This window comes from Kryptolebias marmoratus, linkage group LG15 (genome assembly GCF_001649575.2).
Source record: "Kryptolebias marmoratus isolate JLee-2015 linkage group LG15, ASM164957v2, whole genome shotgun sequence".
Lineage (NCBI taxonomy): Eukaryota > Metazoa > Chordata > Actinopteri > Cyprinodontiformes > Rivulidae > Kryptolebias > Kryptolebias marmoratus.
The window spans coordinates 32,197,968-32,222,570 of record NC_051444.1 but is presented as its reverse complement, the minus strand read 5'-3'; the positions used below and the strand labels follow the sequence as shown (position 1 = coordinate 32,222,570).

The 24,603-nt window shown below is 38.0% G+C and overlaps 1 protein-coding gene across 1 annotated transcript in view; it reads left to right on the top strand.

Moving 5' to 3' along the window:
• Positions 1-24,603, top strand: part of shank2b (SH3 and multiple ankyrin repeat domains 2b) — a 370,640-nt gene that overhangs the window by 258,681 nt on the left and 87,356 nt on the right. The window contains exons 13-14 of the mRNA XM_025008967.2: positions 559-641; positions 7,718-7,842. Coding sequence (XP_024864735.1) covers positions 559-641; positions 7,718-7,842 — 208 coding nt within the window. The remainder of the gene's footprint in view (positions 1-558; positions 642-7,717; positions 7,843-24,603) is intronic.

The following is a 24,603-nucleotide window of genomic DNA, read 5'->3' as shown; positions in this document are numbered from 1 at the left end:
CTGCCTGCTCTCCCACACGGCGCGAGCTCCAGCCTTTCTCCCGTCTTATCATGAGCCGTTAGCCGCTTTCCTCGCCGGACGGATGTCGCGTCTCTCCGGCGCAGTTCGGCCGAACCGCCGCTCCGAACCTCCGCAGCAGCAGCAGCAGCGGCAGCAGCTGGAGGAGCGGCGGCCGTAACCGCGCGACAGACCCCGAGTCAAAGAGCGCAACAGAGGCGGAAAAGCTGCAGCGAAGGGAGTCACCGACGTTTCTTTACCACTTCTTCTTATTTTTTATTTATTTATTTATTTTTGGCTTGTCTGGTTCCTGGAGAGATGCTGTCGCCGGGCTGCCGGGGCCGCTGTCACACCGTCTGAGAGAGAGATAGAGGCCGGCCTGAGAGGCGGCAGCGGCGGCGGTGGGGTGGGGTCCGGGTCGCCCTGCCCTGCCCTGCCCTGCCCCGGCCGGACAGGCTTGTCCTCCAGCAGCATGAACCTCCACTCGGCCCGGGCGTCCGTGGCCATGCTGCGGATGATGGGCTGTGCTAACGGGCGCTCTGCTCGCCATCTCCTTCACAGTGACTGCGTGGTGGATGAGAAGACGGTGGTGCTCCAGAAAAAGGAGAACGAGGGCTTCGGCTTCGTCCTGCGAGGGGCAAAAGGTAGGACCGTTTCCTGACTTTTTTTCCCCCTCCTGATTCATTGTGTTTGTGTCCGCATGCAGCTCTACAGACCCCATTGTGGCTCCTATGTGCAGATTTGATGTGTAAAATCCAGTCTGGGGATTATTTGCAGGGGTTTCTGCGTGACATAATCCATTCCACTTTTAGAACCATACAAATAACTTTGAAAGGAACTTTAAGGTGACCTCCCCCTGAGTCCTGCATCAGCTAAACTGAGTTCTCTGTGATGGCATGTTGCTGTCAGGTGCTGGCTAAATGAGTTTGTGAAGCCCCCCTCCAGAGGATCCTATCAAACAATGCCTTGCACTGGTAGAGGGGAGCGCTTCCATTAAACTACTGTGGATCCAGTCTGACATGTCCCTGTCTCACAGCGCCCACCATCCTCTCCTCCTAATACAGCACATCATGAGTTGTTGTGATAAGAGTGGCACATTCAGGCAGGTTGAGATTTCACCGAGCTGTGAGATTGGCTCTAAAAATAGCCAGTTTTAGCTGCTGCATTGGTTTCTATGATGATTCTAGCTGTGTCATAATCCACGTTGCATTCCACAACTGTGCAGTGCCATTCCATTGGTCCCTGTTGAAGGCTTTTTTTGTGTAGATGTTCCTGTTTTTTTTAAGACACACTCATGAAGGAAAGGAAAGAAGGAGACAGATATGGAGGGAAAGAAGGATTTGGCTTGGGAAAACAAGAAGAATGTTCCAGTCTTTCTGACACACTGGCTTTGCCCCGAAGGAAGTGACCCAGCTGAGCTTATCCTGCACTGGGGGTGAACATGAACACACAAACATGCCCTGATGCTCGAGCCGTCACATAAGCTTACATCATCTCCCTTGCTCTGTATTTCTATCCTTGTTTTCAGAACCTTCTTTATCTTCATCTATGTCACACACACACACACACACACACACACACACACACACACACACAAACACACACACACACAGACATAAACATTACAATGATGTTAACCCCTCCACCCTCATGAGATCCTCAAATGTGCTTTAGGTCTGTGTCTTCCAGTGAGAAGATGAGTTATAGGAAGTGTCACTTGTCACCACTGGTTTCTCCCTGCTGCAATGTCATTTTTAACCTCCCTGAGAGCAAGCAAGAGAAGTGGGAGTGGTATCAGTACAGGATGGTACAGGATCTTTTAGTACAAAGATCAGTAAGGCCCTATAAAAATCAATTTATTTTGTTTTATTCTAGTTTATTTTATTTTATTACAAGTTCAGTTCATTTTTGTTATTGCTTTTATTTTCCTGAATTTTGTGTTTATCATGTAACCACATTTTTTCCATCTAAAAAGTAACTTATATTACGATGGCATGATAAATATTTCAAGGACTACAGGACAATACAATCCCAATCTATGTAAAATGTAAATAACATCAGAATAATCTGCAAATCTCATAAACCCATTTTTTTTTAATTAAAATTTGTAAATATCAAATGTTTAAGAAACTGTACATTGTTTTGGCTAAGCTAATTTCAAATTTAATGGCAGCAACACATCTGAAAGGTTGCTCCAGGTCCATGTTTCCCTCTGGGAAGCCTCCCCTCTTCTTTTAATAACAGTCTGTTAACATCTAGGAACTGAGGAGACCATCTGCTGGAGGTTTTGGAGGGAAATGTTGTCCTGTTCTTTTCTGATTCTAGTTTCTAGCTGTTCAACAGTTCGGGCTCTTCTTTTCTGAATTTTTCGGTTCATGATGCATCAAATGTTTTCAGTTGTTGAGAGGTCTGGACTCCAGGCAGGTCAGTTTATAACCTGGACTCCTCTACTACAAAGGCATGCTGCTATAATGGATGCAGAATGTGGTTTAGCTTTGTCTTACTTAAATATGCAAGGTCTTCTCTGAAAAATGGGACTTCTAAACGGGAGCATGTGTTGTTCTAAAACCTATAGATACTTTTCTGCATTGATGGTGTATTTCCAGAGGTGTAAGCTGCCCATGTCAGATATACTAATATACCCCCATACCATCAGAGAGGCAGGCTTCTGCACTTTGTGATGATAACAGGTGAGGCGGTGCCCCTCCTCTTTAGTATGGAAGATGTGGAGTCAATGGTTCCCAAAAGGAATTTCAGTTTTGATTTATCTGACCACAGAGCAGTTCCTGAGTCCAGAACAGAATCAGACCTGTTTTTATAAAAAAAAAGCCATAAGGAGACCCCAAGATCACAGGCATCTTTGCTCACAGAGGTTTCTGCAGATTCTTGAAATCTTTTGGTGATATTATAAACTGTAGATGATGGGATATTCAAAGTCTTCCCAGTTTTCTGTTGAGGAACATTATTCTAAAATTGTTCCCCTATTTTTAAACACAGTTTCTTGTAGACTGGTGAACATCTGCCCATCTTTACTTCTGAGAGATTCAGCCTCTCCAAAATGCTCTTTTTTTACCGAGTCTCCTTACTGACCTGTTGTCAATTAACCTAAATGGTTGAAAAAAGCTGCTGCAGTGTTTTTTTATTTGTTTATTTGTGTTTAATTTATTTCTTGTTTATTTGTTACTACTTACTTTTACAGGTTTTGTTGTCCCTGTCTCCACTGTTTTGAAATGTGTCACTGTCATGAAATTTAGAATTACCTTATTTTTCCCTTAAAATTTTACATTTTCTTTGTTTAAACAGTTAATGTTTTCTGTGCTCCATTGTGAATAAAATATGGGTTTATCAGATTTAAATAGCATTGCTGCTTGATTTAAGTCACCTAAATTTTGTGAAATTAGGCTGTGTTAAAATAGCCATAATTTAATTATTATGAAGAAGTTTTCACAAAGATACAAAAAAACTTTTTAATTCAGCAGAACTTTCAGTGCTTTAGTAGGCTTACAAATCTAACTATAGCTCATTTATAAAGAAAATACATTCCAGAGTTGTTTTTTTTTAAAGTTCTTCAGGTCTGTTTTATGTGAGAGTAAAGAAACAGTTCTTTTTTGCTAAAGTAAAAGTGCTTGACAGATAAACTTCAAAATCTTACTATATTTCATGATTAATACATAAAATGTAGTATTATACTAAAATGTCTGAAATTTGATTCACTGATGAGGAGGGCACTGCATTGTTTTGCTAACAGCAATTTTTTTTTTTTTTTACTGGAAGATTTGTTAGACAGCTTTCAGATTGCCTGACACGATGCTTCGCCTAAAACAGGCGTAGCTTTAATACATACAGCTACAAAGTCTTTAACAAACTCTTGACTCACTCTTACTGACATGTTTTTGTATGGATGGGTTAGCTGAGGTTCTAAGCTAATGTTAGTGTCCTTCTCTCTGTTTTGATATGACTGTTTGGGTTGTCACATTTTCTTGCTTCTGCTGTCAAATATGTTCCAACAAAACTTACTTAAAATTTGGTTATTTAAATTGTCTTGCTATAAAACATTGTCTTAAATGTCATAATGTCTGGATGCCTGCAACAGACCTTTTTGCCTTGGCTCCTTGTAACGTGCCCACCTTCATCAGTGTTGCCAACTCCTCAGTAAAGAAAGTAGCTCTTTGCTGTCCAAAAAGTTCCTAGAAGTGTCTAAATGACATCACCTAATTTGTATAATTTGCCAAAGAAAAGTAATGTTGTGGTAGAGACAAAGAGTCAGTAAAACGACAGCCTGTATATTTGTTTAGAACTACAAATCAACTTTCTTCTGTTGATTCTTGTTTTATTTATTGTCACAATTTCAACGCTACTCCTTCATTCAGGCTTTGTACCAGAAGAAGTGACCCAAAAGAAACACTCAAGGTTATTTTATTGTAGTAATTTATTTTAGTCAAAGAAAATTTTACATTTACATTTTGCCAGAAATTAGTCAGTGGCAGCTTTGCGCATGTGTGATTCATTAGCAGTCTGGCTGCAGAGGGCTGAATATCTCCTGCTCTGACTGCAGCTGAAGGGACGTTATGTGAGGACTGAGAGGATCAACTATACCTGCTTTTACGTCAGTCTTCAAAAGTCTCCAGTAACACCAGAAAGTGTTGCTAGATTTATCGCTCATCATCTTTTTGAAAAAAAGTTGCTTGAGGAGTGTGAAAACTCGTTAAACATAGTGAAAAAGTCGCTAATTTAGCAACAGTGTCTTCCACTCATCCCCTCCTCCTGTCACAGGCAGCTACAGACAAGCTACAGGAGCCTGCAGCAGCCAAAATAGTCTCATTCATTTCAAAGGTCAAATGTGAAAAACACTTAGATTGATATTAAAATCCACATAATAACAAATTTCACAACATTCTGTGTTTTGCAGCAAATTTTCTTTTTAATGTGGATTGTGCAACAAAACACCAAGTTGATAATGTGCAAAAGGCTATATGTTATACTTTCTATATACTCTGGATTTGCTAAGACATCCATTAAACAGTTAATGTTAGATATTACTTGTTAGTATCTCTGAATATTTATTAAAAACATAACTGATTTGATTAATGAAGTGATTTGCACATATGAAACAGTGTCAGAATTAAATAAACCTTTTGATTGTGGAGGCAAAAGTTTCAGATCTTTCTGTCCTGACCTCAACAGCAGTAGGTTTTCTGCAACATGGATTAATATTTTCTCAATGTAATTGTTACAACAATGTTTTTGTTTTAGAGTCTTTATATTTTTCACTTTACATTAGTAGCCTAGAACCTTATGTCCTTTAAGGTATCTCACTGAGCTGTGACAGTTGGAGACTAGATGGTGACTGAAACTTGACTCTGTATTGCTAGAAAATAGGTGAATTTTCTATTGCAGTCTCACTGAGTTCTGAGGAATTCCCCTTTTCATGTGAACGTGAACAAAGCCGAAAGTCTGAGTTAACAAAAGTAACATCAGAACCACTGTTGTGGTACCTAGAATCGTTTAGTTGAGTTTACAGCTATGTTAAGTCAGGCTAACGGAAGAAAGTCCTGCTTTGTTGAACTTGCTTCATAGTACACACTATTGTTTGTTTACATTTCTCCATTTTATTTTATTTATTTATTTAGTTTTGTAACATTTTAATTTGCAAATTAATTGAGAGTTAAACTTCATCCTCCTGACACATTATCTGTTTATTTTTTTAACACTGCTTATGGAATTATTAATATTGTGGTCTTCTTGTAATGAAGTGGGTGGAGCTCCACTTGGTTTGCTAGGTGAGGGGCTGGGCTCGGCTTGGGGTTGCTAGGTAACGGGGATTGTGATGCAACAATCCTGAGGTTTTTGAAACAGGTCGTTTTGCAGACACCAGAAAACATTTACTTATTGTCAAAAACAGCTGAGTGTTTTTTTGTTTTGTTTTGTTTTGCACTTGGACTGTTTCTAATAGCAGTAGATACCCAAATGAAGTACAAAAATATGCAAAAAGTGAATTCTGCATAATAGGTCCCCTTTAAATATATGAAAGAAATTTCTCCTTCATTGAAGGGAGAGGTTGCAGAAACACTTAAATCAGAGTGGTTAGGAAGAACATTTCTCCATTTTAAAGGGAAAAAATACAAAAACATGTCTGTATGAGTGCCAACCCCAGAAGTAAAACCCATTGCATGTTTACATAAAAGAAAACTGAAAAAACATGAAATATTGGTCACAAGAAGGGGTGTCCCTTCTCAGAGTAGAATAATTGAACCATCAGTCCTTGTGACTCAAAAACACAAATCAAGGAGTAAAAAAAAAAAAGAAATAAAATTTTGTTTCAGAACTTTAAAGCTGTCAGTTTCAACCATTTTAAAGGGATTGTAAAAATAGTTTCAAATTGTTTCACGTGGGGTTCTGTAGAAAGATCATCAACAATTACTATCTTTCCTAGACAGTTCTTGACCTCAATGTGGAGAAACAAAGTTTACGTCTGACAGGATTGATGAGCTAAAAGCTAGTCTGAGCAAGACCGAAGTGGATTGTTGCTGTATTAAAACAACTTCAGTCTCAAAAAGTTTCTAGGAGTATATGTGAATGTTATTCATAAACCTTTAAATCACTGTCAGTTTTGTTTCACTCGGTTAGTTCTGCAAAAATACATATCTGCAAAGGTATTCCAGCTTGCACCTGAAGTGCTACAGCTAGCTGCTGCTGCTATTTGTGTTTTCAAATAACCACAAATTTCTGCGTAAATAACTGTGTAATGCAAAACTGACAACTGCGTAAAGGTTTATAAAATAATGCTTGTGAAGTGTCTTCAAAAGGTGGACGTTCTTCTGAGTCTTCATAATTACAGCAACGATGTACTGATCAAAATAAATGACTTTACAGACATAAGTTATTCTTGAACAGTGAGAGTTTATTCAAAATAACAGAGTCTGTGCCAAATCGAGACTTCTGGCCCAATCAGTGATATCCCCCGTTTCTCTGGGGCTGCTTCTTTTTATAAACATTTACCACACCCAGTTGTAGAATAAAACACACACACATCCCACTGGGATGGACTTTAACAGTATGGATTCAAGTACATTCAATTCCCTTTATGAGGATAAGCTGGGGTCTTCAGACGTGCAACAGATAACTTTCCATATTCGTCTTTGTGCAGTTGCTTTCGACAACCGTGAGCTTAGGAGCGCACAGTCCACTTCCCAAGAAGGGATTGTACCTGAAGACAATGTCTCCACTTAGAAGTCAGGCCCCATTGCAACACAGCACAGATGTAACACAGACACCTCACTTGCATGAACCTCAAGGAAATGTTTCACATTGGAGTTGTTTTAAGATGGCAGTGATACACTTTGACCGTGTTCAGACTAGCTGTTAGCTCATCAATTTAGTCATAATTAAACCAAGTCCATTCAAAGAGCTGCCTATGACAAGTAAATATTAATTGGTCATAACATTTCTACAGAACCCAACTTTAAAATGCTCCTTTATATTGAGAAAATAAAGATTTGATTCATCGTAGTCAAACCAGACGATTTATAAAAAGAAAAGCCCTGTTGTTAATAGAAATTTTATTTAAATGTGAATAGAATCTAGGGTCTATACAATTTCAGATGTTTGTATTTCACATTCAAACTGCAGTCTTGTTAATATTTTATTAACTCATCTTTGTGTTCTAATGTTTCAATGATCCTGTCCAGTAATAAAAATGTTTTCCACCTCTGTGCTCCAGCCGACACACCCATTGAGGAGTTTACTCCCACACCGGCCTTCCCAGCACTGCAGTACCTGGAGTCGGTGGATGAGGGTGGGGTGGCATGGCAGGCGGGGCTCAGGACAGGAGACTTTCTAATCGAGGTAAGAGCTGCTCCATTTCATTGAACTGTTTTCCATTTGCAAAATTTTCAGGATTTTATTTCCAGATTTTATTTTAGTTCAACTTCTGCCTTTCTGTGTTGCTAAAACACTGTAAGTCTTCAGGAGATTTGTGTTTCCTCTTGTGTTTAAATCCAGATTGATGCAGTGTGTTGTATTGGCAATGCTAAGGAGATCATCTGGAGATATTTATTAAAAAGTCCCATTTGGATGAGATTTTGGCGTGATTGTTTAGAGCTTTTGAACAATGTCCTTCTTTATTTGAAACCATTTGGCTGCTTCTTTAGTGTGAAATCATGAGTGTACAATCAGTGCAACTGTGACTCCGGCTGCTTGGATAAAGTTTATTTGTGGACTGAGAAGAAGATTTTAAAGTTTGGTGATTGTCAGGTGATTTGGTGGAAGTCTGAACATCTTTTGACTTTCAGCCTGTTGTGGCATGTTGGTGGTGTCAGCGTAAGGTAGCCCTATTGTGGTGAAAGCAATGTGATAAAATGATGTTTTCAGCTTTATTTGTTCAAGTTTGTGTCTGGAAAAATATAAAACTAAAATGTAAAACATGCTGATTATTAAAACCATAGTTACCAACCAGGGGACCTGCTCCCCTAAATGTTTTATTTGTGTTTACTGGTATGTTTTCTACATGTACAATACAATAACAAACTAAAATAATTTTTAAAAGTCAGGTTGAAAGTTTATTTCCATCACATAGTGCTGTTACACACAGAGCTACTTTTTAGAAGTGGTTGTGTAAATTATTAATCAAAGGTATAGCATTCCTTTTTTTCATGCCAGAGTCTTAGCTAGATATCATCTTAAGTTGAGAAATGACAAAGTTGTACTCGTTCTGGTCAAACCTTAAAAAAAAGTTATGTGCGATCTAAGGGAAAAATCCAAGATATGTTCAGAGTATGCGCTGTGACACTCAGCTACTACCACTTTAGACTTTAGCTCAATATCTATAAAATGGACTGACTTAGAGTCATTTTGGTGTTGACTAAGCCTGATTAGCTGTGGCAGAAATGTTGAATTGGAATGACTCCAAAAGTTAATCAGAGGTCAATAGGGAGAAAACATGATGAGAGCTGTCACTAACAACTATTTTTATTAAAATAATCTATTAATATGAACATTTTTCTTTCCAAAAATCATAACCTATAATTTTATTTTAGTTAATTTTATTTTTAACAGTCAACTTGGACAAAATAAAATGTAGACAAAGTCAAATAAATTAAATGACAAAAAAATAGGTTTAAAGTTCCACCTCTGGCATGATGAAATAAAGAAAATTAAGTTTTATTTATGTATTTAAAAACAAGTCTAAATATTCATCTTGTTGTAAGGATATTTATTGGTAAGAACTGCAACAAACTGTGAAGAGAAATCCTTCTTCTGCAGGAATTCGGTTACATGGCTTTGCCTATCAGAAAAAGGAGTAAAACAAAATACAACACATATAAAATGTAACTAGAAGCACTCAAAGAGTGCATTTTAATCATGCTGTGCCAAGGCCACAACATGATTAAAAAATAGTGCGATACGGATCATAATCTGGATCACCACCAAAATTGAATTCGCTGATTTTTATGATAACCCCAACATTTTCTGAAAATTTCATCCAAATCTGTTTATTAGTTTTTATGTGATCTTGCTAACAGACAGACAAACAAACCAATGGACACAACTGAAAACAACATTTCCTTGGCGAAGGTAACAAAAGGGTCACGTGTAGGATCATAGACAAGTTTTTAACAAAGGAGTTACCTGTAACCTTGACCTTTGACCTCATTAACCTTGAAATCAACATGCACCATCTTTGACGCATGAGGTGTCCAGCTGTGGAGTTTAACATTCCTACATTACATTGTACAGTTAGATTACTAGGTTAACTGTGATGTTGACATTTGACCCCATGACATTGAAATCAATGGTTATCACCGTTGACCTAAGAGCTGCCTAACTATGCAGTTTAATTTTCCTCCGTTACATGATTGCATAGTTAAAATACAAGGTCCTTTGTGACCTTAACCTTTGACCGTGTCACCTTGAAATCAACAGTGATCACCCTTGACCCATGAGTTGTCTAGCTGTGGAGTGCAATATTCCTATGTTATACAGTTGCTGAGTTAGAGCATGAGCTGATCTGTGACCTTTACCTTCGACCTTGAACTTTTACTGGATCGCCACCAAAATGTCATCACTTATTCCTTGTACCATGTTTGACATTTCCTGAAAATTTCATGAAAATCAGTTTATGCCTTTTTTGAGTAATCTTGTACATAGACAGACAGAAAATACCAAAAAATAACCTCCTTGGCGGAAGTAATTATTAAGGTTGACAGAAAGTTGAAAATATGGCTATTTATTATGTGGTATTGTAAGATATTTGTGCCATATATTTACACAACTACAGTTTTGCAAAAAGGCACTTTTGAAATACTTTTTTAAACAAAAATACAAATAAAATAAATGAAACATAAATGAAAAAGTGCAAACAAAGCACCAACACACGTCTCACGTCAAGACCAATGAATAACAACAGAGAACTCTGAAAAACAGAGAGATGCTGTACTGTGCATATCTAATGCTGAATATAATAGCATAATTTTACTGTTAAACAAGGATAATATTTTCACTAAGCACAAAACATGATTACCGTATTCAGTCTTGTAAAGCCACCTGCTGAATTTTAGCTCAACTAACCGTTTTTGGTTAAACCCGCTCATTCCATGTTTATTACTGTGGCTCCAGCAACATGCTAACTCCAGCAGTAGCTGAAGGAGGCTCGTCCTCAGGGCTCAGTAGAATCGTGGACCTGAGCGCACGGTGGAGGCGTTTATACTTGGCGCTTACGTCAGAGCAGTATTCTCCAAAAAGACGGGGGGCAGAAAGCTACTTAACCAGTGGAAATATGGTAAAAAGAGAGAGGAGGTTGTTGAATAGAGCGCGGCGCGCGTGGTCCACACCAAGTTATAAAAGGTGCATAACGTGACACCGCGTGGGACCTTTGTGCAGGGGTGGGGACAGCGCGATTGTGTCACTGTAGGCGCGCGCACCCTCGTACGGTGAGGTAGATAAAGGTAGCGGTTTTGGGAGAGCAGGTGGAAAAAACTGTATAAAAAATGGGTTTGGGCTCTCCATGTGCTTCTAATTATTTTATAGAATATATAGACATTTGTGTGATTTTAATTTGTTTCATTTAACTACCATCATTATTTATACAAATAAATGTGTAAAACAGGCAGAAGTCAAATAGATCCAGTAAAGCAGCACAATAATACAGAGGTGTAATATCAAAATATCTTCCCCAACGATGTTGATTATTTTACATAATCAATGACATCCATTTTTGCTATAATCGCAGCAGCCATAAATTGGATACTTATTACACGGAAAGGGACAAGACGGGATCCTGGGTCTACAGAACCACACCAGACAATGTTTTAACATTTTTGAAGAAAAAAAAACATAAATTCAATTGAATGATCTTTGTCCTGTCTGAGTCTTTACACTGTTATTTCCCTGTTTATAGTTTCTTCCATGTTTCTACAATCAAATTACTTCTGCATAGTTTGTGCTATTTAAAACAAATATAGTATATATATATATATATATATATATATATATATATATATAAAAATTCCCTTCTCACCCTCTGCGGGTGGTCTTGTTTCATCCTCTGAGCTCAGGTCCTATACCAGAGGCCTGGGAGGTGGGGTTCTGCGCAGTATCTTGGCTGTGCCTAGAACTGCACATTTCTGGACTGAGATGTCTGATGTTGTTCCTGGGATCTGTTGTAGCCACTGCTCCAGTTTGGGGGTGACTGCCCCTAGGGCCCCGATGACCACAGGCACCACTGTGGTCTTTACCTTCCAGGCCTTTTCCAGTTCCTCTCTGAGGCCCTGATATATATATATATATATATATATATATATATGTATATTATACTATATTAATGTTTTTCTCAATTGGGAATTGTCTGCTAATTTGTAACTTATATACTTTTTAAATTATTTATTATTTACAAAAAACATCCCCATAGAAATACATTAAGATCTTTTCAATACCTTCAGAAACATTGTACTCTGAAATATACCTTAGCATACTTGCTCTATTTTTGTCTTCTTATGCTACTTTAACCCTTTGATTATTGTCCTGCTAATTTTAGCTTTAGTTTTGCTATCTCCAGTATTGCTACATTTAGTGAAGTGAAATTTATTTATATAGCACTTTTCAGCAGCAAGACGATCCAAAGTGCTTGTTTAGCTATAATTTTACTCTTTTTACCTTTTTAGGTATAGTTTTGCTAATTTTAGCTTTTCGCTACTGTTGTTCTCATTTAAGCATGTAGCTACGGGTTTTGTTAATTTTACCCTTTAGCTACTATTTTGCTGATTTTAGATTTCAATCTGCTTCTTTTAACTTTAATAGTTCAGTTCACATCATTTTCTTCACCACATTTCAGAGGACTCACTCAGCACTAAGCATTCAGTGTTTTTACAGAAAATGCACATTTTTCTAGTTTTTGTTAGATGTTAAATGTACCTCTGAAAGCTTCTGGCCATGGGGATGTATCTGTGTTTCTTGAAATTGGGTCTAAAAATGTATACTTTGTTAAAACAAAACGTAGCATTGCTACTCAAATCTTCACACTAAAACATCTTTTGTGATTTAGACAGCAGTAATGTGCTTTTAGATAAAAAGTTGAGGTTTCAGACACTTTCTTTTACCTCAGTTGGATGTTTGTGCAGATTGTGTTCAGTCATTTGAAACATTTATAGTAGTGATCTGTGTGCAGCAGTGACATGTAAGCAGCTTTGATCTGTTAGGGTTTTTATCCTCCAAGTGCTTCTGGAATAAGGATTTATGTTGATTAAAATGACTGCTGCTGCTGTACGTGCAGAATTTCTTCACCATCACTGTACTGCACAGAATGTCGTGCTGAATGTGAGTTTCAGCTTCACAGATCAGACATCAGCTGCTATGTTTGTCTGGGGAAAATCACATTGTCTTTTTCAAGCTCTCTATTTTTCTCATTTTTTACATGAGTCCATAACGGCTGTGCCTGTAAGCAGTAGTGGACTGGAGATGGTTTATTTTGTGTTTCTGCTAAATGGAGCATCAAATGATACGCACGCTGTTTTTGTGTCTGCAGCTCTTCCTCAGAATGATTTCTACACTCTTCTTAGTTTTTCTCGCATTTACGATCACCCGCCATAAAAGGCGAATGGCGATGTTTTTGCCCATGGTTGTGAGTGTATTATTTTCTGAGAATTTCACAAAAATCTGTCCCGTTGTTTATGAAATATTTTGTGAACAGAAAGACAGTGTATACTCCCAACAGTTATTGACAAAAGATTTGAACCAAATTTCAGCTACAACCGAACCAAGCTTTGGCTCAGTAACTGTAAGACTGACTGAACTATAGCAGTTTTTGTCTTTTTAAAGTTAGTTGGCTGTGGCGGCCATCTTGAATTGGGTTGTCTCCCAAAGTTTCTCAGTTGTGGACGTAATGCAATTTACTGTTTTTGCTTTTGTCTGCGTGTGTTTTTTTTGTCTGTAGCATTACCATATTATCTAATGAACCACTGGATGCATGACTCTTAGAAAATAATCAGTGGATTTACATATACAATTTATTAAAGTTTGGAATCACCCCAATTCAAGATGGCCACCATAGCTAAGCAAATTTAGCAAACACAAAATTGGCTATAAATCCAATAAATTCAATAAATCTATAAAAATCAATAAAGAACCATGAATTTTAATATATAAACCAAAAATACTTCCTAGTTTTGTAAGATAATTACCAACAAACATTGACATTCTCAAAAGGTGCTTTATTTGAGAACTTTGATAGCTTATAAACTGACATTCATGACCATTTCTGGATTGTGCAGACACAAAGTGTTTGTCTATCTAGTGTAAATCTATAAATCTGTCGATTTGAACACCGCAGTGAAGTTAGTTTTAAGTTGGATATTGGATATTCGCGCTCTGCGGAGTTAGCGGCGTCTAGCTCACGGCTGACTTAGCCGTCCCTAAGTGAACCGCCGCACGTGAGAGAAGGGGCCGGCAGAGAACGGCTGGCCGACATTAGTGCTCCTGTTTCAGGTCAGCCGTGAGCTAGACGCCGCTAACTCAGCAGAGCGCGAAAATCCAATATCCAACTTAAAACTAACTTCACTGCGGTCGCAAACCAGTTTCCTACCCAGCTGCATGAGAGTGGGGGGAAGCTGTTTTGCACGTCCTGCAGTGTAATCATCAAACATAAACGCATCGACAAACACTTTGTATTTGCACAATCCAAAAATGGTCATGAATGTCAGTTTATAAGCTATCAAAGTTCTCAAATAAAGCACTTTTTGATAATGTCAATGTTTGTTGGCAATTATCTTACAAAACTAGGAAGTATTTTTGGTTTATATATTAAAATTCATGGTTCTTTATTGATTTTAGTAAAAAAAAATCGCAACTTTTAGGAAAATGCCCCGCGAAATCAAGCATTTTAGCCCGTAACAATCACAAAAAATGCCCGCGAAATCCTGGAGGGACTGATAATAACAAGGTTTGACTTCAATGGCTACAACTCTCATTTCTCAACATAAAAAACTTGTGAGGATTTGGATTTTTGTGTTTTCTGTTTTGTTATCCTTATTGTTTTGTTGCAGTTTTTAGTTAGTGTTTCAGTTTGGTTTTTCCTGTTTGTGCTCAGTATTCACTCCTCCTCTGTCACTCTTTTGCCTTCCTTGCCACGCCCATCTCCACCTGTCTGTCATTATCCCCACTCACCTGTTTCCACTTACCTCGTCACCCTCAGTATTCAAAAACCCCGTCACTTCTCCCACAATCTGTCGGTTCATTGTTTGTTTGTTCGTCGTTACTGTTGCTGTGCCTTGTCTTGCTTCACCTTGCCTTACCATGGTCTGGATTTTTGTTAAGTTTAATTGCTGCCACGTCAGCTGTTTGCTTTTGTTTATTTTCTTTATTTAATAAATTAGTATTTATTTTTTGAGAATGAGTCTGCACTCTGGGTTCATCTCCACCGAGCTTGACAAAAGTCCCAGTTTAAAACTTGCATGAAAGGCAGCGGGTGATATCTTTGGCTTTAAGGAATTCAAGACCTTTAATTTTGTTTGGTTGTTTTAAATTCTTCTTGGCATTTTTAGTCATGTGATGTATCAGCTTCAGAATGAAGCAGGGTTCATTCTTCCAACCTGCATCAGTGTGCCTGAGAACATCTGACACTCACAGCTGCACAACCCGAAGCTGTTCAGCCAATCAGCGCTGTTGTTTTTAATGAGAATGAGCAGAAGATCACTGTGCTTGAGGAATTCTCATCATTCAGGGTTTTATTTGGACTAACTAATCAAATTGCACTTTCAGGTAACCAGGAAATCATTGCTAACTGTGTTTTATTGGCCCAGTATGATTTCCACTCATAAATTAAAGGCTTAGCATTCCTTGAAAGAACGCATATCGCCCACCACTTTTCAGGCCGGCATTTTGAACTAACATCACCTCATAGTACATTGAGAAAGTCAACATTTAGTCAACATTTTTGTGTTGACTATCATTTAGCTGTCATCTTGAATTGTATTGACTCCAAAAGTTAGTTAGTTGTAGAGGTACATCCAATGATTATATACTAGAAGTTTTTTTTTAAACCCATCCAGTGTTTCACGAGATATTTTACTAACCAACCGAGGTGATTCAACAGTTAATGTTAAATATTTTGTGCAGAGAGTAGCACTTGAAGTGTGTGTTGTGAACGATTCTCTGCTGCAGCCACACCATACATACTTGCCAACCGTCCTGCATTGGACGGGACAGTCCTGCATTTAGCCCCCCCTGTCCCTTGTCCCGCATCACATGCACTGACAGCTGTCAATCTCACGGCAGAGAGGAGACCCGCTCCACTCTGTGTCAACAGTGGCACTCCTGCGCGCCCCCTCGAGCACGCGCGGGATCGTGATTGATTTCGTGTGAGTCGTGTTGTCATCTGATGACAGAGAGCTAAAGATGGAGAGGCAGAAAACTAAAGATGTAGGCATGAAAGAAAGCTTTTCAGAGTGATTGAAAGACAGCAGGAAGTTCTGCCTTAGCATCAAGAGGAGGTCTGGAAATGTTCAGGTTAGCTAAAGCTACTAGTTACTAATAAATAACAAGTTACTGTAACAGTTCAACAGTTTCATGCCACAGTCCCAGTAGTTTTCCACAGCCTTGCCATGCCTCCGTAATCACTGCCATCAGCTTCACCTGGTCCTCTCAGTATATAAACTCACCTCTCACAGTAGTTTAGTGCCAGATTATTGAAAGGTTTTACCTAGTAGATGTCCAGCGTTCTCTCACAGTCTATGCCTGCCTCGATCTTGACCCCTTGCCTGTTCCACGACTCTCGCCTCTCGCCTTCTCCTCTACGAATACCTTCCTGGACTCTGCTCACTGGCCTCACTGGTTCATACTTATCTGGATTTGGTTATGTCTCTCTGACCTCCCGGCTTTGACCTCTCGCCTGTCCCCGGACTCTCCCACTAGCCTTAGTCCCATTCCTAGTGACCTGTCCACCTCTCACTCAAGTCACTCGGTAGTCTTACCTGCTCCGGGTTTCCCTCCTGAACATCCAGAGGGTTCCGTCCTGAGTGTTAGCATTCTTACTAGCTTTCTAGCTAAAATAAACATCTTAAACCTTTGCCTGTGTCCGCCTATTCTGAGTCCTGTTTTGCCAAGCTTTGTCAGTTACAGCTGCTTACTGATTAGTATTTACAATATAACAGCTGAGAGGATGGAGAGAAAGATCAAAACTTGAGAGCCCTGATCTTAAGCAACTATGATATGTATTTAATTCAAATTAATTGATCAGAATTCAGGAAAATCATGTTGAATCTATGATGTTTGTGTGTATTTCTGGGAGTGGGTTTTTGATGTTTTAAAGACATGATCAGCTGATGAATAGATAAGCTGTGTCTGGCAAAACTTTTTGTATACAACTGTATATATTTGGGCGGACAGAAATAAACGCATGTAATGTAATACTTAAAATGTGAATGTGTATGTATGTGTATGGTTTGGAGGAGTAGNGGGGGGGTCATGCTATGTTGTCCCACATTGACATTCCCAAATGTTGGCAAGTATGCACCATATTTTAGCTCAGTATCTGTAAAATTAAATGAATTATAGCTATTTTTGGGTTTTACGTTGCTGTGGAGGGCATCTTGAAGTGTGTTGGTTCAAAAGGTTAATAAGTTGAGGATGTACATCTATGGATTATTTCACAGTATTAAAATAAAAAATTAAAAATGTGATTTATTTGCTTCAAAACAGAAATGCAAATACAATTACTACAGATACCTAAAAATACCAATTATATTTTATATATAAAAGTATAATAACACTTAATTATTTAAAATCAGTGTCTGCTTTCTCTTGGACTCACAAGTTACCATCATTTTGTGAACAGCTTTTTTAAGTTTTTAATATTTTTATATATGACAATAGTGAAGATTAATGCAAATTTTTCTTTTCATTTTATCACAAGAATTTAATTTATTACCTGAGAGCTAGCAAGCTGTTTTTAAAAAAGAAAATTTTTAAACAAGTTATAGAGCAGTGGTTCTCAACTGTGACGTTTTGGGATCCACCATTACCCCTTTATGACAAGACGTGGCCCAAATCAAGGAAAATTTTCAACTTCTCAAATTTATTGAATTAAAAGATAGATGGCATATCACTATCAAGTGTCTGTGTTTAAAAAATGGCTGTGACAGTCACTATAAATCTTCAAATTCGCTCATTTTAACTAGACTTCGCATTTGTTACGTAATTAAGCTCATCAAGAGATAACTATACAAAAATGTGATTCAAAGCAGTCTGAACTGTGTTAATGTCAAATTAATATTACAGTTTATATGTCTAATTATATTGTCATTTTCACAGAACCATCAGCAGACCTGCTACCACACTAATCTGACAACCTTCTTTGTGACGTGGCTGAGTGTACCTGCATGCAGAATGGGTGGATGGCATCTGATCGCAAAAACATTTTGCATTACATTCAAGATGTGAATTTTCTCAGTCAAAGTTGTTGACTCGCAATTAATAATAATACAGGATTGCCCACCCCTGTTATAATATGTATAATCAATATAGAAACTATACAAACTGCAGCTAAAATGTTGCGAATTGGCGGAAAAATCATTTGAACAGTTTAATTTAGTTTAAATGGATATAAAATGGCACAAATATAAAACGTGAGAAATAAAAGCTGAAACATTACCCCACTCATTTTGAACAGTGCCTATCTGGACTTTGAAAGCAGAGATGAACCTGAGATCTGTAGTAGTTAGGGAAATGTAAAGTTGCGGTTACCATGGTAACCTGTCAGCTCTCGTGAACATTATCTCCTGACAGTCTCAGCAGATGATCATCAGTTTTCAGCTGCTGATTGTGTTTTCTGCAAAGAGAAGTCTGACAGGTGAACTCTTTGTCCTCATGTGTTCTCAACATGAGAAATGAGTTTTCTTTAAATCATCTTTGTTTAACGCAGTGAAAAAAGGTGATGTACTGATTAAATTCCATTTCATATGCAGAATGACAGTAGAACAGCAAAATTGAACATTGCTTATTGAAGTGAGCAGTGTGCAGAGATCTGTGTGAGTTCAAATGTCTGTTTCAGTTTTGCTATGTTAGCATCTACTGTACATCAACAGCACATATCCATTTGCATGCTTTAGGGATTAGCTGAGCATCAATCTTTCATTGCCTCATGCAGCTTGGGTCCTTTATGCTCACATGCTTCTATGCTTAAATTATTTAAACTAAATTTGTTTAAATTGGTGCTTGTTGTTCCTCAGTATAGTAACAGGATAACTACTGTGTTTGAGCAGAATGTAGTTTTTAGCTGTGCAGACTGTTGACTTTAACTCAGCAAAGACAACTGATGCAACTATGTAAGAGACGTTTGGTTTTAAAAATCTTTTGGCATGTTTGGTGCTTTTCCCTTAACAGAAGAAACACTTGAATTTAACATAATTTTTACATGTTCCCATGGTGGAAAAACACATGATCACATAGGAACACATGAACATATTGAACATGTTTCAAAATCACACAAGAAACGTGCAGAATGTCAATAATACTTTTGCTTGGGTGTGTGTTTGTCATATGAACACATTTGTCATGAACCACTGGATAGATTTTAATGAAACTCTTTGAAAATAATTGTTGGATGTACATCTGAAACGTAATAACTTTTGGAGTCAACCCAGTCAAGATGTACGCCACAGCTAGGCAACCCTAGAAAACACAAAATTAGCTGTAACTTGGTCTGTGTTACCGATGTTGAGCTAATAGCCTTTGGTGTGTTAGTAGTGGAGACTGATCCTCAAGAGTTATCTATTTGCACAAGATCTGTTTTTAAAATTTTGCCATTAACTAATGGAGTCAGCACTGCCTGTCTGAGTCATTCACAACACAAATTCCATCATCTTTGCATTAACGGTTGGCATCGACCTTAATAAAAAAACTGGACGTTTTTTATTGAAACTCTCAAAAAATAATCATTAAGTCATCTACAATTGTTGAACCTTTGACTTAACTCAATTTAAGAAGACTGCCTCAACTAATCAACTTTCCAATACAGAAATGCCTAGAACTTAGTTTGACAGATATTGAGCTAAAGTCCCTACACTGGCTCCCTGTAGCTCAAAGAATAGACTTTAAAATACTGTTGTTAGTTTATAAATCACTGAACGGTTTAGCACCACAATACATTAAAGATCTGTTATCGATGTACCAACCGTCTAGACCCCTCAGATCTTCTGCTTCTGNGACTGCTCTGCATCCCCAGAACCAGAACCAAATGAGGAGAAGCAGCATTCAGTTTCTATGCACCACAAATTTGGGACAAACTTCCAGAAAACTGTAAAACAGCTGAAACACTGGGTGCCTTTAAATCTCAACTTAAAACCCACCTGTTTAGAGTTGCTTATGGCTAAATTAGGGTTAGAGTGCAGGTTTTTGATGTCTTTGATGTTTTTCTCTTTCTTACTGTTTATTCAATGTCACATGCTGTGATTTTGTTTTTTTTTTAATTATGTAAAGCACCTTGAAATGCCTTGCTGCTGAAAAAATAAAATTTGATTTGATTTGATTTAAAGAATTGATTGTTCTGTATTTATCACCTAATATGGATAGGTACGTTTGAACATCAAGTAAAATATTTCAGTAAAACTGAGAATAATTTCTACTCTACTGTTTTGTTACAGTGTTTAAAATGCTTATTTATTGGTTCAAACCCCCAAAATTGTTGTAAGTGGTTAGTCTGAGACCTCTGCTCACTTTTTAGTGTTTTAAACCTGAGCTCCCAAACATCAGAAGCCGGTAAACATGAAATCACAGCGGCTGGCAGAAGCACTAACATCTTTTTGAAGAGATGCTTTAATTTATATTAAACGTATGGCTGCAGGACATAACATGCATGAAAATGTTAAACTGCATACATATGGGGTTTCTATTTGTGCACCCATGTGGTTGAGTGTATGTGTGTGTGTATGCGTATTCATAATGTAGGCAGATGATGTGGAGCACTTACCATCTTATGTAACACAACTTTGGTCAAAGAGAGAGAAATGTGTGACTGTTGTACCATACAGATGCTTCTGCCTTCTTGTGCTTTCCAGTATGTGTATGTGTATACTCCTGCTTCTCTCTGAGGACTGCAACACAGCATTGGACTGTCAGTTGTGCAGTGAACTAGCACAAGCAGCCTCAGCGGGAGGCCTTTCTCATCTCCGTGAGCTGACTGCATCTCAAAATAAATGTCCAAAATCTCACATCCCAGTCACTGACTGCAGATGATTCCAGTGTTGATGTGAAGGTCAATGTGTGTTTTCAGAAATAGCATGAAAGAAAGTTCAGCTGCATGAGTATTTAACGCAATTACATTTTATTTAATTGATATTTTGTCCGTTAGGCATTTGTGAAGATCAGACAGAAGTACACGGATTGTGTGTGCCCTGTGTACAGGGCACACCCTAATTACACATCTGATTGTAATTGGTAGGTTTGCTGTGGACACACCAAAATTAATTGTGTTGATCAGTAGAAATTATTGGAAGTGTCATGTCATCCAGGAGGCATACTAATCATATTGCCAAGCCACCTCAGTTTTTCTGTTCATCTCCTTCAATACAACAGACCGAAGCAATGCCTGACTTTCATCCTAGTCTTACACTCAGCTGCAAACTGCCCCAGCACACTGAAGGTCATATCTTGAAGACACCAATAGAATTACAACATCTTGAAAAAGCAAGAATGCAATCCTGAGGTTCCCAAACCTGACACCCTCTTCTTCATGTCTGCACCCTGAGATTCTGTCCATGAACACCTGAAACAAGTTTGGAGACAAGGGACAGAGTCTATCCTGATTTGATAGCCCTTATAAACTACCTCAGAACCCCATACTCCTGCAGCACTCCCACAGAGTGCCTCCAGGAACATGGTTATAAGTCTTTTCCAGGCCCACAAAATCTTGAAGGCAGGAAAGTCAAACTCCTGTGACCCGCTTACCAACTCTGCAAAGGTAAAGCTATAAAATTCACACTGCTACTCCTGAACCCAAGGTCTTGGTCAGAGACCATCTTCCAAAAACTTAAACAACTCAAATTCAGACCAAGTCATGCTGTAATATACCCTGATTGTGTGCAATCAACCTTGTTTTTTTAGCAGCAAATCCTCTAACTTTCTGTCAGGTTTCAGATGCTGTAGGTTACTGCTGTGGTTGACTCCTCAGGAAAAATCTGTGTAATTTAATGTCTTTTTAAATTAGCAAAAATGTCAGTAAAAATATTTTTTAATATATAGTCAAAATGACACAGTGTATTTAAAAACTTGTTAAGAGAAATCAGAGGAGTCACAGTCTATCTTGATGGCAGCTGCATAAGTAAAGAACCAAATTTAAAAAAAAGAGTCATCATCCTTTTGTTGCTTAAATCCACTTCTTAATGGCTCTAAATTTGAAATGTGAACCATGGTATTATTTTGAGATGAACCCAAATATAAAAGGCATAAATAACTCTGCTTTACTTTGTGAATATTATGCATTTTTTGATAGTCTAATTTATAAAGGCAATAATAGATACAGTCAAATATAATAAAGCAGCCCACAATTTTTACAAGTCAGACAAAATAAAGTTACACGGTGGTACAGAGTTTTTCCACATGGATCATCGGGTGATTTAATAAGCTGAGACCTGCACATCACCTCAGCTGTTAAACACAGACCACCCAACAAAAGAAACTACTAAACTTGTTTTATTTATACTACCGTTATCAGTGAAATGCTGTGGCACTTTCTTCATGTGCCCTGCAGCGCTCAGTCTTTACTGGCTTTGCGCCATTAAAGGGCACTGTGGATGGAAAGGCTTGATGCTGTGGCTTGTGTACATTAAATTGACTTGTGACGATCACAAATGAACCACATCTATTGACTGGTTCTTTAACACTAACAATGGGGATCGAGTCACAGTTGTGAGTTGTTCTTTTTTGTTTTTTATTTTGATGGGTTTCATACAGATATACACACAAAAGCTCCTCCTTGCTACTTCAAACAGAGTGAGACAGAGAACACAGGCACAAGGTGAGGGCAGTACACTTGCGGTGCTTATTTGAAATTCAAATTTCACATGACACGATTTGAGTTATCTAAACTGCCTTTATGTGAGTGCCTAGTATGCAGCAATTTAAGTGGGACAGTGTTGGAACACGTTTTGTTAAAGTTAATGGGAGGCAACTCAAAAAGACAAAATAACTACTCCGAGCCAATCTGAGCGTCTGGATACACTATTCTGATAAAACTAGTAAATCAAAGCTGTTTTGTATAAAAGTTTTTTGTAGCCTGCTTAGTTTTTTGCTGTGCCACAATATTTTTAGGTGTTGCATAAATATCATAGGTCAAAGTAGATTTGTTTACACACACACATTTTATAAGGAGTAAATCCAAAATTGTGATCTCACTATCATAGGAGAGGGATACTGTTTCACTTTGTGAAATGTTTGCAATGAATGTAAATCTGACATCAAAATCTAGTCCACACATGTCAAACAGAAATAATCATCAATATTTCAGAATAATCCAAACTCAGATATTCCAATAGAATATATATTGGCAGGATGTTTACATTTGAATAATTCTGATCCAGATCTTTCTTTATCATTTCTCCCAGTGATTATTTACTGGACAAAATTAGTTACCCCAGGCAGACTTCCTAAAAATAAAGATAAATATAAAAATTAGCCAGTCTTGAACGTCCCTTTTTGAAGAAAAGAATCCACAAGATCTGGTTCCTTCAAAGAGCCATACATTCCATCTCTAACACCAAATATGTCCACAAATAGCCTTTTTCCACAGCTGTATGGAGAACAAGGACTGACCAGTCCCTTCCTTAAATATAAAAGCCCAAAAGAAATGTCTGAAATATCTCTCCTGTCATCGGTCGTTGGATTGACCATAGCCCAGTCCTAATGTGATTTGTCAAAATTTAGAACACGCTTTCCAGTCCCCTTCATGAAAGACAGATCTACCGATCTTGTCCTCTATGAGACATTGAAGAGACATGCCAATCATGACAGCCTCGCAAAGGCTGATGCCTTCAGCATTTCAGGGTGAATCTTGTGACATGAGAGTAACATAGATTTTTATATCAGAATGCAGTAAAAATCAAAAATGTTCTCCTAATATGTGATTTTAGAAGTGCTGTGGCTTGTTGTTTTGTTGCATCCACATGAATAGAATAAAGCACAGGCAGAATATCAAATCAAAGTGGAAGTTAGTTATTAGATCTGGATTCCAGCTGACATCCAGGATTTCTAAATTTGTCTTACATTTAGGTAATAAATTGATATCTCCTAAAAACCAAAGACTTTATGAACTTTTCCATTGACATTCTTGCATCCTGTGTTTGTCTTATGGATTTGCATGAGGCTGTGTTTGTGTGCTACTGATGGGATTACAGGCGTTGTTGTCCTTGACCCAGTAATGCCTGCTGGTAGCTGCTGGCTGTGCACAGGGTTAAGAGGCCAAATCTGTGGCTGCTTGTTGGCTTATTCAATTCAATTCAAAAATACTTTATTAATCCCAAAGGGAAATTAAATGTTGACGTAGCTCATTTAAATCAAGGAGTTATTATAGATGGTGATGGCTGTGGGCAGGAAAGATCTCCTGTAGCGGTCTGTTTTACAGCTAATCTGAAGGAGCCTTTGACTAAAGAGACTCTGTTTTTCATGATGGTCTCATGAAGAGGATGGTCAGGGTTGTCCATGATTTCCTTGATTTTATCCAAAATCCTTCTTTGCATCATCATCACAATCATCCCCAGAACAGAACCAGCCTTCTTTATCAGGTTGTTGAGCCTTTTTAGGTCCCTGGCTCTGATGCTGCAGCCCCAACAGATGATGGCTGAGGAGATGACACTCTCAACAACAGACTTATAGAAGATCTGCAACATCTTGCTGGAAACCTTGAAGGATCTAAGCTTCCTCAAGAAGTACAGTCTGCTCTGTCCCTTCTTGTAAATGGCTTCACTGTTGAATCTCCAGTCCAGTCTGTTGTCTAGATGAACACCAAGGTATTTATATTCCTCAACCTCCTCCACTTCTTCTCCCATGATGGTAATAGGGTTTGATCTGACCCTGTTTCTCCTGAAATCTACAATCATCTCCTTTGTTTTGTTCACATTCAAGATG